This window comes from Belonocnema kinseyi, chromosome 3 (assembly GCF_010883055.1).
Source record: "Belonocnema kinseyi isolate 2016_QV_RU_SX_M_011 chromosome 3, B_treatae_v1, whole genome shotgun sequence".
NCBI lineage: Eukaryota > Metazoa > Arthropoda > Insecta > Hymenoptera > Cynipidae > Belonocnema > Belonocnema kinseyi.
Genome location: NC_046659.1, coordinates 4,302,482 through 4,317,361, shown reverse-complemented (window position 1 = coordinate 4,317,361; position 14,880 = coordinate 4,302,482). Strand labels below are relative to the sequence as shown.

Sequence of the window (14,880 nt, the reverse complement as noted above, 5' to 3'; positions counted from 1 at the left end):
TTCCTTCGGGACCACCCCTGGACAATTGTCCGCGACTGCTTATTTATTTTTGTAACCATATTCAGCAGAAACCCTTGGTACAGGGACCCTCTATCCGCAACCTGTGAACGCGTTCGGTGGCTTTGTCATACGCCCTTCGGTTTGATTCTAGAGGAATCAAATCAAAAAAATATATATAGAGACAATTTTGAAATATCAGTTTCTTCATTAGGATGTTTACCTTACGGTAGGGGTGCCCACTTTTGCCTATTTTCATAAGTAACATAATAAACACACACGTATGTCTGGTCTTTCGCTGTAATTTTCAAGTGTTTACTTTGATTCTAAAACTTATAAAAAGTTACAGAACACAATTTTTCTTTTAATTCACTTGTTTTTCTCGATTTGATTATATGGTATAAAATGTCGGCATTTGCAAAAAGAGAAATTATTAAGTTTTTGATCAATAATTATGTGGATGCGAATATTTATTACATTGTATCGAAACTAGATTTAATTATTAACAATATCATAGAAACAGACGTAAAATCTTGGATGATTATTATACGATCTCTAAAATCTAAACGTGATGCAAATTTTCAAGCAGCGAACATGATGTCAGCAATATTTCAGTTAAATAATGCTGAACGGTCGAACTAAAATTTTTCTGTTCCTTTTTTCATAGAGCAACCTTCTACTTTATCTTCACATTTCAGCCACCCGTCGCTTGATTTTGCGAAAAAACCTGATCCTTCAAATCGTCGAGAAGTTTCTAAAATCAGTACTGAGCTGAATTACGATCCCCTAAGATTGATTCTGGCTTTTCGTTACGCAGTGAAATAATTTGTAAATAAACATTTCTATACCTTTTGCGTAGTATTTTAGAAAGTCAGAAACTTCCTGTAAAATTACGAAACTATTCAGTGAACTATCTCTTTCATTCAGAAATAAAACTGCAAAATTAATCTTTAGCATTTTTATTTGAAAATTCACCTTATAAAGAAGTGTATCAAAATATACGTGTGTTTTTAAAAATTATTATTTCAGATTTGAAATCAGTACCCTCGGAAACCCCTGGTGAAGTCCATGTCAAGTAATAACAAGAATATTCTTCATGGCATGGGATTTGATTGTAGCTCGACGTATGCAGTTATATATTATTGAAGAAAAATTCCCTCAAGTGATTTTTGAAAATTCGAAAAAATGGCCGATTTGAAATTTTAAGCTCTGAAATTATTCGCATCGACATACACTTTTACAGAACAAAATTCATGTTTAGAACAAGAAAATTGTTGAAATTTATTTGAAAATTAAAAAAACTAAGATCGCGTTTTTGAAAATAAGTGTTCTCAGATTAAAAATTTTTTTATAAAAAGCCATGCATGTGCTCCACAAGTCCTGAAAGTTTTACCTTGGGAACGCCAGTGGTTAATGAGAAAATAAATCAAACCTTTTCTAGCAACAATTTTTCATTGCTTAAACATAATTTCAAATAATTGAATAAGTAAGAGCCACATATCAACAAAAAAGTTAGCATGGAATAAAAGAACGCACTATTTAGTTCGACGAACCTTGAACGTTTTACATATTTGACTCCAGTTTTTAAATACGGGTACTATATTAAAGCCTTCGGTAATAGAAAAAAGCTTTGTCATTACTAGGATCTTCGAAATGGGAATGACAGCGTGCATTTGTTGTGTACCCTCAATTGTAATACAATTGTTAAATATTTCGATTAAAACTGCTCATTCTGCTTTGTATGTCTCGTTATTGCAGAATTCGACATGAAGGTCTTTGAAATGTTCTTTAGTTGAGTCGTACATGTATCTAGCATTTGTGATCTGATTGTCGTACGGACGTTGAAGGTTAGTTTTAGCAGCCACCCTTTTGAGAATGACATTAAGGCCATCATAAAGACCTTCGGCATGTGAAGTTGCATGGAAGATTTATTCCGCTTTACATCCGAAATCTTGCTCGTGGAGTGTTAAGTTGGCAAAGTTCTTACGATTTTTTGTACTGTGCCACTGAACCATCTGAATGGTATATAACAAAATTCACAATAATTCATACTTTTTCTCGTAAAAAATATATTAGCTTTCTTTGATAGAGGAGAAGTCGTTTCATATCTTCGCTCAAGCTGTTAATAAATTCATCTACTGGGACCACAACATTTTCTAAATCTGATCGATCCGCGTTTAGCCACTGTTTAATTTTGAAGTCTTCAAACAAATTCTCGATGTAGGCTTATTCTAAAAGAAGTTTAAGGTTTTAATCGCCGGGAAAGTTCGGTCATTCAATAAAATAACACGCTATTTGTGCATGATTACAAATCGACTGGACTTTCCAATGCCTGATGGTTTGAAATGGTAGAGAATTAGTCTTAGCCAATTGTTTTATATTCCCACCAATAAACATTAGTTTGACGTTTTGATGGAAAATGCAGACGCCAAAGTTGTGGTACGACTATTATAATGATGGGTATAAAAACCGTTTACGCACATATACCGTTCGTTCTAACAACGTTTATCTCGCTTTTATGTCTGGAGAAGACAGAAATCCATTTGAATTGATTAATTCTTTAGCTGTACAAGCCATGCGATAAGAATTGAAAAAGGATTGAATCATTCTGATTTTCCAACTGTTCGGCAACATTGTTCAAATTGTAACTTTTCTTCTTTTGCTTCATTCTGCAGTTTAGTTTTTAGCTCAAGAAAATTGATCTCTTCTTCTCCGAGAATTCATAAATAGGCATTTAAAGAGGAAACAGCTTTCGCTTTGCCTAGTTTAAAAAATGGAGTTTCACTTTCAGATAAACATTTACTGTCCGCATCCATATAAATTTGTTCTGAAAATTCATCTTCGTGAATTTCTTTGAAGTGAGAATCATGGTCTCTAGATATATCAGAAGGAGTTTATCCTTGCGAAAGTGTCTTACAACTATCACAAATAAATTTTGTTTTTGTAATAAATGCAACATTTTCGCGAATACTTTCGGGAACAGGCCTAACATTTGTTTTTTATATTGCTATGGCCAGATCTGCCAAAAGGATAACATCTTTTGCTGACAGGCATTTTCGGACCAATGTAATAAGATACAAATGGACTAAAACAAATGAGTATTTAAGCACGCTCCAATTAACAGGAACAAAATAATTGTAAGCAACCAGTGTCGCTAATGCGACACTGCAAAGGTTTCAGAAGGACCGTGTCGAAAATATTCGGGATGGGTTCGGAAAGAGATTCCTTTCTGATCCTTTCCGAATTGTATGGGAACTTTGCTTCCGACTTCTTTCCAGACTTCGAGCTGTCCCATGAAGCTTTCCGATTTATTTCCGAATGTCTCACTGCTTTCTGATCATTTCTGAATGTCGTGGAATGTTTCCGATTTCTTTCCGAATGTCGCCGAATATTTCCGAATGACTACCCACTTTACTCTTTCCGAATGTATCCAATTTCGTTCCGAATCAAATAAAAAAATATATATTTTCCTGATAATAATTTATTTTTATCTTCCAAGCCTCTTAAATTGCAGCGATCATATTGAGTCCTGTTGAATCCAGCAAAGATTATCCCTAAGAACCTATAAATAGGGAAATTTCATAACTCAGAAAGCGTTTTTGACTTTATTACATCACGTATATTATTGTTGCACATTATCACATTTAAATATTCCCATTTTCGAATATTCAATTTCCCCAAGTCTCATTTGTAATCACTACAATAAGTCATTGACAAAATTCCCTCTTTGTATGGTAAAAATAATATACATGAAATATAAATTGTACTGAGTTTGACTGAATGATGAACAGCGAAAAGAAGCGTCACTTTTATCGATTTCAATACCCACAATAAAAAACAAGGATTATTGAAAAAGCAACTGAGCACAATGACCTTTCTTACTGAAAGCACTATCGAAAACGAGGAATATCCTAAATTTGTTGTTATTTTAATCAAGAATCTTTGGAAAAGCTCTGACAGCATCTCATCTCTGCTTGCCCCAGCGCCATTTTGATCTAAGATTGTTGCTTACTCATTCACTCGCTTCCAGCGGTGCGATCGATAAACCCATTCGATAGTAAGCATTCGATTGCACTAATACTCGACTAGACCAAAATAATTAAATGTCATTATATGTTTGAAAAAATGTCGTTAGTGAATGTCAACTACTGCTAATGATAATAATGATTCTTGTAGATCTCATCAAAAAATATAACCACATTTAATTGCTTTGTTTCAAATGATGTTTGGTTGAAAATCGAGTTCAGTGCAATCGAATATCTACCATAATCGATATGAATGAAAACGAAGGTACAAAATGGCGACGCAAGAGACACTGATAGCGATTTTCACAAGATTTTTGTTTAAAATCATACAAATATTCGGATATACTTTATTTTCCATAGTGTTTTCAGTCACAGTGGAAAGTTCAGGAAACAATTCGAAAATTGAAGTTGATTTGATTAATTTGTTGAAAATTCAGCAATTTTGTTGTAGTAATTCTTTTTTGTTGAAAATTAAACGGTGCTGTTGAAAACTCGTTTTTTCTTGTTTTCAAACATGCATATATTTAGGTGAATTTTGCATCATTTTGGTTAAAAATCGCAACTGTTTAATTAAAAATTAATCTGTTTCATCTTTTTTTAAATTAAAAGCAGGACAACTTATAGTTGAAAGTGAAACTAATGTTTTAAACAATTTTTTTTGGTTGACGACCAATAATCTTAGCTGAAAAATGTATTTTTTTAAAATAATTTTTCTAGATTAATATTTCTTTTTATATTTCATTATATTTACAGATTTATTTATTTTAATTAATTTTTTATTTATTAATTCTTTTTAATTTTATAAATTTATTAGTAAATTATATGTTATTATTTATTATATGTATTTATGAAAAACTATATTTACATGCATAATTAATAAAAGATGTTTTCAGTTATGTCTTACATTTAAATTTATTCGGAAAGAAATCAGAAACATTCGGAATGAACATAAACAGTGGGACACAGGTGAAAATTCGGAAAGCATCGGAATAAGAAAATGGGACACTGCAGTACTTATTCAGAAAGAAATCGGAAACGTTCAGAAAGAAGTAGATACAGTGGGACACTTCAGAGAAAGTTCGGAAACAGATCGGAAACCTTCGAAAAGAGGGGCGTTCGGAAAGGAATCGGAAGCAAAGTTTCCATACAATTCGGAAAGGATCGGAACGGAACCACTTTCTGTTTTTTCCGCTAGGGCGTATAAAATGTGAGATTAGAGTTTTTTGTTTTCCAATTCAGGTTTAGACAAGCACGCTTGTCGCGAATGTGGAAACAAAAGCGAATCGCAGTGGAGGTGGCGCGGTGTGACACAATGATGGTACTTTCAGTACTTGTGAAGCACATGTATGGCTTCTTATAACAAAAAAATCGGAGGACACGTATTTACAAAAACGCGATTTTAGTTTTTTTGAGTTTTCAAAAAAATGTCAACATTTTTTTTCTGAACATAAATTTTTTTATTTAAAAGCACATGTCAATACGAATAATCAGAGGGCTTAAAAAGTCAAATCGTTTAATTAGAACGGAAAATATGGAATATTCAGAAAAAGTTACAACAAATTTCGAATTCCCAAATATATTTTTTTTTTAATTATCAAAAATCACTTGAGGGCATTTTTCGCCATGTTGGATCCCCAATTTTATTTTTTTTAATTATGAATTTTCATTTGAAATCAGTGCCGTTGGAAACCCACAGGTATCAAATTTTAAGTAGATTCAATAAATTTTTGAAATACTCGCCCGCCATGTTGGATCCACTATTTTTTTTTGTAATTCTAACGTCAGATTCGGATTCAGCACCTTCGAAAACCATAATGTAGGTGTACTCAGATTTTATTGTTGTAGATTTTGATGTGTATTTTTTTTTTCCTTTTTCGCCACTGAACGGGGTCTTCTGGCTCACTGTTTCTGTTCCCACTATTCCTCATAGAAAAAATTGATTCGCGCTAGCTAAAGATACTTTATATGAAATAGCAGAATAAGTGCTCTTCTTCTGTAAAATGGCGCTTGATTGTACCACGTACGCACACGCATAGAGCGACGTTATAAGTCCAAAATCCACTTCGTAGCTTATCGTAGTTTTAAAATGAATTCTTGTCACTTTTTTCTTTCACTTTTCACTACACTTCTTCTTCCTTTCTTTCACTTTACGTGCCGCTCGTCGCTTATTATGCCTAATTCAGATAAACGTTTTTATAAACAAATTCTCAATAAATGATATTTTCTCATAGCTATGCTGATTTTTCTGAAGCTTCCAAAATTTCATTAATGATTTTATGATCGTTCTAACTTTGAATACAAACTTAAAATTAAATAGCTTTACTTGAAATTGTACAATTTCGATTTGATTACATTTTAATTTTCGAAATACGCAATTGTTTAATTTGTAACTCTGAAAATTAAGGATTGCTTAACTCAAATATTTTATAAATTCAAGAGACTTACGTTTAAACATTATTACTTATCAAGATAGTTGCCGTATTAAAACTTAGATCTCTGCAAAAAATGGTTTTTCTATGATTTTAATAATAAAAATACTATTACTGATCTTTTTGTTTTTACTACCGTTTCTGAACAATTGAAAAAATGGTTGAATTTTAATAACAGATAGCTTATTTTTTCAGGCAAAACATTCTTTACAAATTTTCCTTTTATAATTTTAAAAGTACATTTTTCTGATTGAAATCATTCAAACAATTTTTGTAAAGAAATTTTTTTTTTAAAAATACTGTATTTGTAGATTATTCATTTATTTCAACAACTGCAAACAGAAAAGTTGTTGGGAATGTTTCTTTCGAAAAAATAAGTCATGATTGATTAAAATTGAACACCTTTTAAAACATTGTTGAGAAGCGACAGTCAAAGAAAATGCAATAACAAAAAATGTTGATAAAAGAATTATTTTTTGGAAATTATTTATGAAATAAACTTTTTTGATTGGCTGCAAACAAGGTTAGTTCCGGGAGATTAGTTACTATGCTTATTTGTAAGTCCAAAGTTTTCGGCCAAAATATTGTGTAGTTTGGAACTAACGCTCGGGTGAATTGGAATACACATAACCTCGAAATATACACGCACGTTGTTAGCAATATCAAAAATTTGTTGATAAAAAAAAACACAAAAAAGTGTGTTTGGGACGTCCGTTAGCATGTTCGCTATCATTTCCCAGATTTTGAAGTCAAAATATTTCTTATCCTAGGAAAAAGGCCGGAGGAATCTAACACAAAAAATTGATACTATTTCCTAAGCGCTATGCAAATTAATCACATTTTGCTAAATTCAAACTTTTTTGAATTAACCTACAAAACAAGTGTGTGGGGACGTCCGTTAGCATGTTCGCTATCATTTCCCAAAATTTTAAGACAAAATATTTATTATTCTAGAAAAAAATCCGGGGGAACATAAAACTGGTAAAATCGAAAATTTTCTAAGTATCACATGTCCTTAAAGAGCTTAAATTTTTTCGAAATATAGATTTTCAAAGATTTCAAAAAATAAACTTTACAAGCTTTAAGAGAATTCCGAAATATTTCAAGGAGATAAAATTGTTTTTCTTAAAATTCCTGTGAAAAATTTAGAAGATTATATAAGTCAAGTTTTTTACATCTTGAATGCTTTTTTTAAATTTTAAGAAAAATGTGGTAAGTTAAAAATACTTTTTTGGAATTTATTTTGTTTTAAACGTATTAGAAATATTTAAAAACTTGAAAAAATGTCTAAAAATTTCTCAATTATTCGTTGATATCTTCCAAACTTCTAAATGTCCTAAACATCTTTTAAAAAGACTCGAATTTTTCTAATATTTTTTTAAATCCAATAAAATTAAACAATTTAAAGTCCTCTAGGTTCTTTTTTATACATCTCTTTTCATGCTATTTTAGGCTACAATCACAATTTTGAAGATTTTAAGAGAAATAGCAAAAAGTTATTAACTTGACCTCATTCAAAAGACTAATGATTTGACAAAAATTTTGTAAAATTTTCCTTTGAATGTGATGTAGAAAGGAATTTCATTAAAAAATGTGTGGGATTTTCTGAACAGAAAACTGCAGGAATTTATAATCTTTCTTATTTTTATTTTTGAAGTGTATTTTAAGCTGCTTTACGTTTAGTTAAAAATCATATGCTGAAAAGCGATAAGAGAAATATCTATTTCTTCAACTTCAACTATAATTTGAAAGCAGATTCTTCATAGTATTTCACTAACTAATGGATATATTTTTATAATTTTATTCCTGAAATATATTCCCTAAGATCAAATATGGTATACAAATATCGTAAACTTTAAAAAACACCAACTATTTACAGGAATTTTTCAAATAAAAATCAATGTGTATCATGTTCAAATAAATTTTGGCAATATTTATAAAAAGTATTATTAATTTTAATTTAAAAAATTAATGTTGAGAGAGTACAGTTTTTGTTTGAAATTTCACGACGGTTTTCTGTACCATGTTTGACCCTCGGCCAGAATCAAGGAAAAATAATCTAAAAATATGTTAATTAGTTATTAAAATGCTACAAAGACTTACCTTTACAATTTTTTTTTTCTTTTTTTAAGATCATGAGATATTTCTTCATAAAATAAATTTTTTTGCATTTATTTTACAATTATTTACAATGAATTTCCATTTACAATTATTTTACAATTAAAATAAAATTGAAAAGGTAAATTTCATAATTTTGAGATAAGTATTTTAAGGCATTAAAGATTTTGTAAAGATTTCATATGCAATAAAATAAGTATTATCAGTTTGTTTATAAAGTTAATGTAAATAAAGTTATATGTAAATAATTATTATAGGATTCTTAAGAAAATTAAAAAAAAAAGATTTTCGAATATATCAGATGTATCAGAAAAGATCCTACGAGATTTTAAAGACATTTTATTTTTATTTTATAGCATTTTAAAAAATATTAGGAAAATTTCTTATCTATTTAAAACGTTTTGAATTCCACAAGATAATAAGAAATCTAAAAAATTTTAAAAATGTAATCTTATCAAATTGGAGCATTTTGCTTTAAAATCTTCTACACTCTTCTTTTAAATTTTAGGAAATCGTTTGATGTGTTTAAAAATCTGCTTGAATTTTTTTTAAAGTACATTTTTTTAAATAAAAAATTATTTCAAAAATTTCACACGATTATTCGAAAAATAATTCTGTTTTTCTAATCTTGTCAGACCTTCCAATCTCTAATCTTTAAAAAATATTCAAATTTTTCCTGATTTTTGTTTAATGCTGCAAAATTTTAAAAAAATGCCTTTAAAGTTTTTCAGATGCTTTGAGAATTTTTGAAATCTTTTGCAATGTTTTAAAAAGTTTAAAAATAATCTTTTCAAATGAATTGTTAGAGATAAAAAATTATGTTAATTATTCCTTTAAAAATCTTTACAAGTTTTAATTATTTTCGAATCGTTTCAAAATTTTTGAACATCTCTTAAACCTAGTCAAATTTGAAAGAATTATTTTCCTTAATTTTTCTAAAGTTAAGTAATATGGAAAAATTAAAATATTTTGCTTCAAAATATTTTACGCACTTTTTAGACATTTTAGGAAATAATAAAAAATGTTTTGTAATCTTTTTTCAATTTTCTGTTAAAATTCATTCCAAAACAATTATTAAAATTTTTTCCCAAGGAGTTTCTTTCATTATCTGAAAGTCCTTCGTTTATCGACTTTTTTATTATTTTTTCATTTTACATACATATCTATTATATCTAATCAAAATTTAATATAAAAGTCTTAAATGTTAAGTGTATTTAAATACTACAATTTTTAATGTTTCCAAAATTTTAGAAATAATTCAACAAATTTTATGTGTAATTAAAATAAACTTTCTTTAAATCTGACTCAAGTTGTTCCAAGTTATCTTTTTTGAATTTTCAACATTTATATAATTACTTATTCTGATTGGAAATAATTGGACCTCTTGCGATTAAACCCGGGGATTCTGATTGAGGAGAAATATGCTGAAAGTAATTTTTTTTTAAATCATTCGAATTTTAATTTTAGACTGATAATTGTACGCAATTTCAAGGCGCATCTTTCTTATTCTTCTACAAGAATTTTTAGATTTTTCAGTTTTTTAAATCAGTTAATCCTACGTTTCTAAAACTCCTCTGAAGCTTAAATTCTTTTTTAATCTCATCAATTCTACTCAATATTTCTTGTATTTATTCGATTATTTACGCATAAAAAAATTTGTAATGTTATCGAATTCAAAAATGTTGATTTTTAAACATTTACACTCTTTTTTGAAATTTTAGAAAATTGTTTGAGGTGTTTAAAAATCTTCTTCAATTTTCTTTTAAAGCACATTTTTCAAAATAAAAAATTATTAAAAATTTTCACACGATAATTAGGAAAATAATTCTTTTTTTTTACTCTTGTCAGGTATTCTAATCTTTAAAAATTATTCAAATTTTTCCTGATTTTTTTTATTTTGCAAAATTAAAAAAAAATTGCCTTTAGAATTTTTCAGATACTCTGAAAATTTTTGAAGTATTTTTGAACGTTTTGAAATGCTTTAAAATAATCTCCTAACATCAATTTTTCGAAATAAAAAATTATTTTAATTATTTCTAGGAACCTAAAATAATATTTTTCATTTTCGTGAAAACTTACAAAAATTCTGACAAATCTTACAAGTTTTAATTATATTTGAATCCTTTCAAAGTTTCTGAATACCTCTTAAACTTACTTAAATTTGAAAAGAGATTTTTAAAGCAACATATAATTTAAAAAATTGTGTAACAGAATTGCATAAGAAGGCCTAATAAGAAGTTTGTTCCTTAATACAAGATGCGAAAAAATTGACTCATAATCTTTTAGATCTTTCCCAGGAATTTTAAGAAAAATAGTTTTACCTCCTTGAAATCTTTCGGAATTCCTTTAAAGTTTCTAAACTTTATGTTTGAATTCTTTAAAAATCTAATTTTCTAACAGAATTTAAGTTTAAAATTCGATTTGAATTTCTTCAATTCTTCTTAATGTTTCTTGCATTTACTCGATTTTGATATATTTATTATAATCTTACCAAATTAAAACATTTTGCTTTAAAATCTTCTACAGTCTTTTTTTAAATTTTAGGAAATCCTTTCACATGTTTAAAAACCTTTTTTAATATTCTCATGAAGTACGTTTTTTTAAATAAATAGTCATTACATTCTTGTCGGGCCTTCTAAGCTTTCTAATCATTAAAAACTATTCAAATTTTTCCTGATTTTCTTTGAAACTTGGCAAAATGTAAAAGATTGCCTTAAAATCTTCAGATTCTTTATTGACCATTTTAAACATAGTTTAAAATATATTGGAATTTTTTTAAATCAATTTTTCAAAATAAAAAATTATATTAATTATTTGTAGAAACCTAAAAGAATATTTTTCATTTTGTTGAAACCTTAAAAAATTCTTTTAAAAATCTTTACAAATATTAATTATTTTCTAATCGTTTAAATATTCCTGAATATCTCTTAAACTTACGCAAATTTGAAAGCACATTTTTTAAACCAAAATAAGTTTTAAAAAAAATGTGCAACAAACTTGCGCAAGAAGGCTTGATAAAAATTAATTTCCTTATTTTTTTCTAAAATTATAGACCATAGCAAAATTGCCTGAACTTTCGTTCTTTTGACACCTTGCGAAATTCATTTTGCTTAAAAACTCCTCCAAATAGCCTTTTAGCCACCGAAAACGAATCGTTAAGTCGGGGGGGGGGGGGGGGGGGGGGGGGGGGGGGGGGTCCGGCCTCGTGCATTTTCGGTTCTACAGGAGGCTGGCCTATGCAACACGTGGCAGAGCCGACTCACCGACACGCTACGTTTAAATGTGTCGCTCCCAAGTGGGAGAGTGGTGGGGGCCGAAAAATCCCACGTTCTGGAGACACTGTTACAATTGCCTTTTTAATGATTAATTATTTCATTATAATGTACAATATAATAATAAATCATACTCTCATTATCTTGACCGTCACCCCCAAAAATGTATATATTCCGACGGGCGAAATAAGGTATTGTGCTTATTTGGCCATAATTGTTGGGCCATTTCGTCTGAGAGATTTGGGTCCTTTTCAAGGTCCTTTTAACAGTGGTGCGACGGTAATATGATGTTCCTTTTGTATTCATCACGTATCGGGCGGGCAGAGTTATTTACGGTAGTTGGCCGTCGCTAATCTGACTCCCTTTTTAAATTTCTCTTCAAATTATTAACACTTTTTTTATTGATGAATTTTCTCATTATACTTATTTATAATATAACTTAGGTAAAACTATAGAATAGCGGCTTCTCCTGTATAACTCTTTAACGTAAAAAAATATAAAAAAAATAGTTATTATTTGATGAACTCTAAATGAATAAGGTGGGGGAAGAGCATTTTTAAAACATATTATGATTTTCTTTAAAAAAAAAGAATCTGCAATGCATTTTGCATACCTGACTGAAATCCTTACACTTTGATCACAAAAATTAATCCTGATTGAACTTGTATACACTAAACTTCTGTAAAATACATGTAAGTTTAACTAATTGTAGGGTCTATAGGTTATGTGAAAAATTATTTTTTCTGTGTCTATACGTTTGGACAATCCACATGTTCATGCACATTTATAATAATGCGATCGAGTCTAAACGTACGAATCTGGAAAGGGGAAGGGAGAACTGGAAAAGGGAAGAGCTTGTAGGTTGTATCCGGACGTATAGACGCAATGCACATCCTTTCCCCTTTCTGCTTTAAGTATCATATAATAATGAAATTACGAATTATTGAGTGTACAAAATTGGAAATTTGTTGTTATGAATGGATTTTTGATTGGGTTAGTCAGGTACGTAACTAACATTGCTGCCAGTTTTCTTAAATAGTAAATTTAAAAAATCCTCGAGAATGCTCTTCCCCCACCTTTTTCATTTGGAATTCATCAAATAATAACAAGTATTTGATATTTTTGAACGTTAAAGGGTCATACGGAAGAAGCCAATATTCTATAGTTTTACCATAGCTTATATGCTAATATACAGTTTTCTAGTTGGATTCAAAAATGTTGGCTTTTTTTGGCGTATCTCATACCATTTACGAGAAACGTCGTATTAATTCCAATTTTAAGCATTTAAAAAAAAGTTAGGTATCTGAAATCATCGAAACCCGCAGATTCCGAATTATGTTTTAAACTGCTAACTATGAAATTTAAAAAATCTACTTCTAAATTTTAATCTGAAAGCTTAACAAAGGACCCTTGAGTGTCGGCTACTCAATTATAGCCTCTGCTTGTTATTTATTGATCGTATTCTTATTTCAATTTCAGCCTCCCTGCTTGTTATTTATGATCGTATTTCTATTTAAATTTCGAAAAGGACATTTTAAAGAACTACTTGGACCTTTGAATATATCTACCTGAGTGCCTGCGGAGAATTTCTCTGAGCTTCTCTAACCCTAGAGATTATTTAGAATATACTCAGAGATTTCTATCGGTAGGGAAATAGCCACTCCGTAATTTAAATATGCCCTGGTGAATATTCCGATAAGAACTCATTCCTAACCTAAACAGTATAGGTTAATGTTCAATCTGTACAAAATGAAATAAAAAGTACTTACATAAAAAGTATGAGCATAATTCGAAATCTGGAATCCCCAATGCATTTTGCAGATTAAACTTCATTGTGTTAGAGACACACAGCTTTCCCTTCGGAATGCTTTGCAAATTAATAACAAATACTTTATACTTTTTCGGCGATGACAAGCAGCATAAATAGCACCAAGTTCCAAACCTTTTATTTTGACCTAAGTTACCAAAGGCACAAGAGTCAGGATCTATAAAATGCTTTGAATTTACACAGTAACAGTAAATCCCTTGCGCAAAAACTGCATCTGGTAAATAATGCAATTTTATTTGTATTTTAAGTAACCGCTTCAATTCTAAGTGCATATAATTTAAAAACATGAAGGATAACAGACGACTTGGATTTTTATTTTTCAAAAGCCCAATTAAGTAAATTATAAACCTGCCATTGTATTTTATTGAATACATTTTGACAATAGGTCTTTATTATAATGACATTTACATTAGCTTTAAGTTCACTTCTTTTACAAACTTCTTCCTTTTTTTTCTCACAAAACGGCTTTAGAAGCAAACAACAAAGATGTGTATCAGCCCCATGGAGAATAGATATAAGGAGACCAATCTGTAATGAATGGACTTCACCAAAAACGGTCACTTTTCTGTTGCAAGAAGTACGCACACAGATGTGTAAGATCACACTTACGTAGAATTCAAAACTTTCCGAGCGTGGCGTGCCAACCGCATTTTAAAAAAATATGGCCACCTCCATTCTTTTGTTTTGACAGGTCGCTTGAACAAATAATTAATAATCAGACAGGATTTTGTGAAATTTTTGTGGAATAAACAATTATTCGCCATGGAAGAGGTACGTAGTATGTTTATGAAAATATCAATTTACTTTTATCAACACTATGCGTGCGACTGTTGGTTCTCGCGCTTCGCGCTCGATAATGCATTTACCTCGCGTTTCGCGCTCGATCTTTCTGCACAGACCAATGCAAGTTACGAATTATAATAATATACATTTATGGGAATGATATAAAATTTCAGGGATAAACTCGAGTGCCAACCACGAGATGCGTGAAGAGAATGTGTTCGTTAAATCCGAAGGACCTTTATTTACAGACGAAATTTCATAGTCCCGTTTAAAAAATGCGCTTTCTTTTTAAAAAATTTGGTTATTCAACGTTTTATTGCAACTTTTGTCGTTTTTCCATAAACTGATTTGCTCATTTCCAATGTTTTCTTTATGATTTAATCTTTACACATACGGTCTACTGAGCAACCTTACCGTTATTTAACTCC

At 29.7% G+C, this 14,880-nt stretch overlaps 1 protein-coding gene across 2 annotated transcripts in view; it reads right to left on the bottom strand.

Moving 5' to 3' along the window:
- The window catches only part of LOC117169062 (peroxisome assembly factor 2), a 191,200-nt gene extending 176,988 nt beyond the window's left edge, over positions 1-14,212 (bottom strand). Inside the window, exons 1-2 of one of the 2 annotated variants that reach the window (XM_033355168.1) lie at positions 14,078-14,212; positions 13,611-13,883 (exon numbers count right to left, since the gene is read on the bottom strand). In XM_033355168.1, the coding sequence (XP_033211059.1) occupies positions 13,611-13,674 (64 nt within the window). In that variant the 5' untranslated portion in view covers positions 13,675-13,883; positions 14,078-14,212. Of the gene's footprint in view, positions 1-13,610 lie in introns of both variants that reach the window. The other variant, XM_033355167.1, reaches the window with a different exon arrangement.
- Between the last annotated feature and the right edge of the window lie 668 nt (positions 14,213-14,880).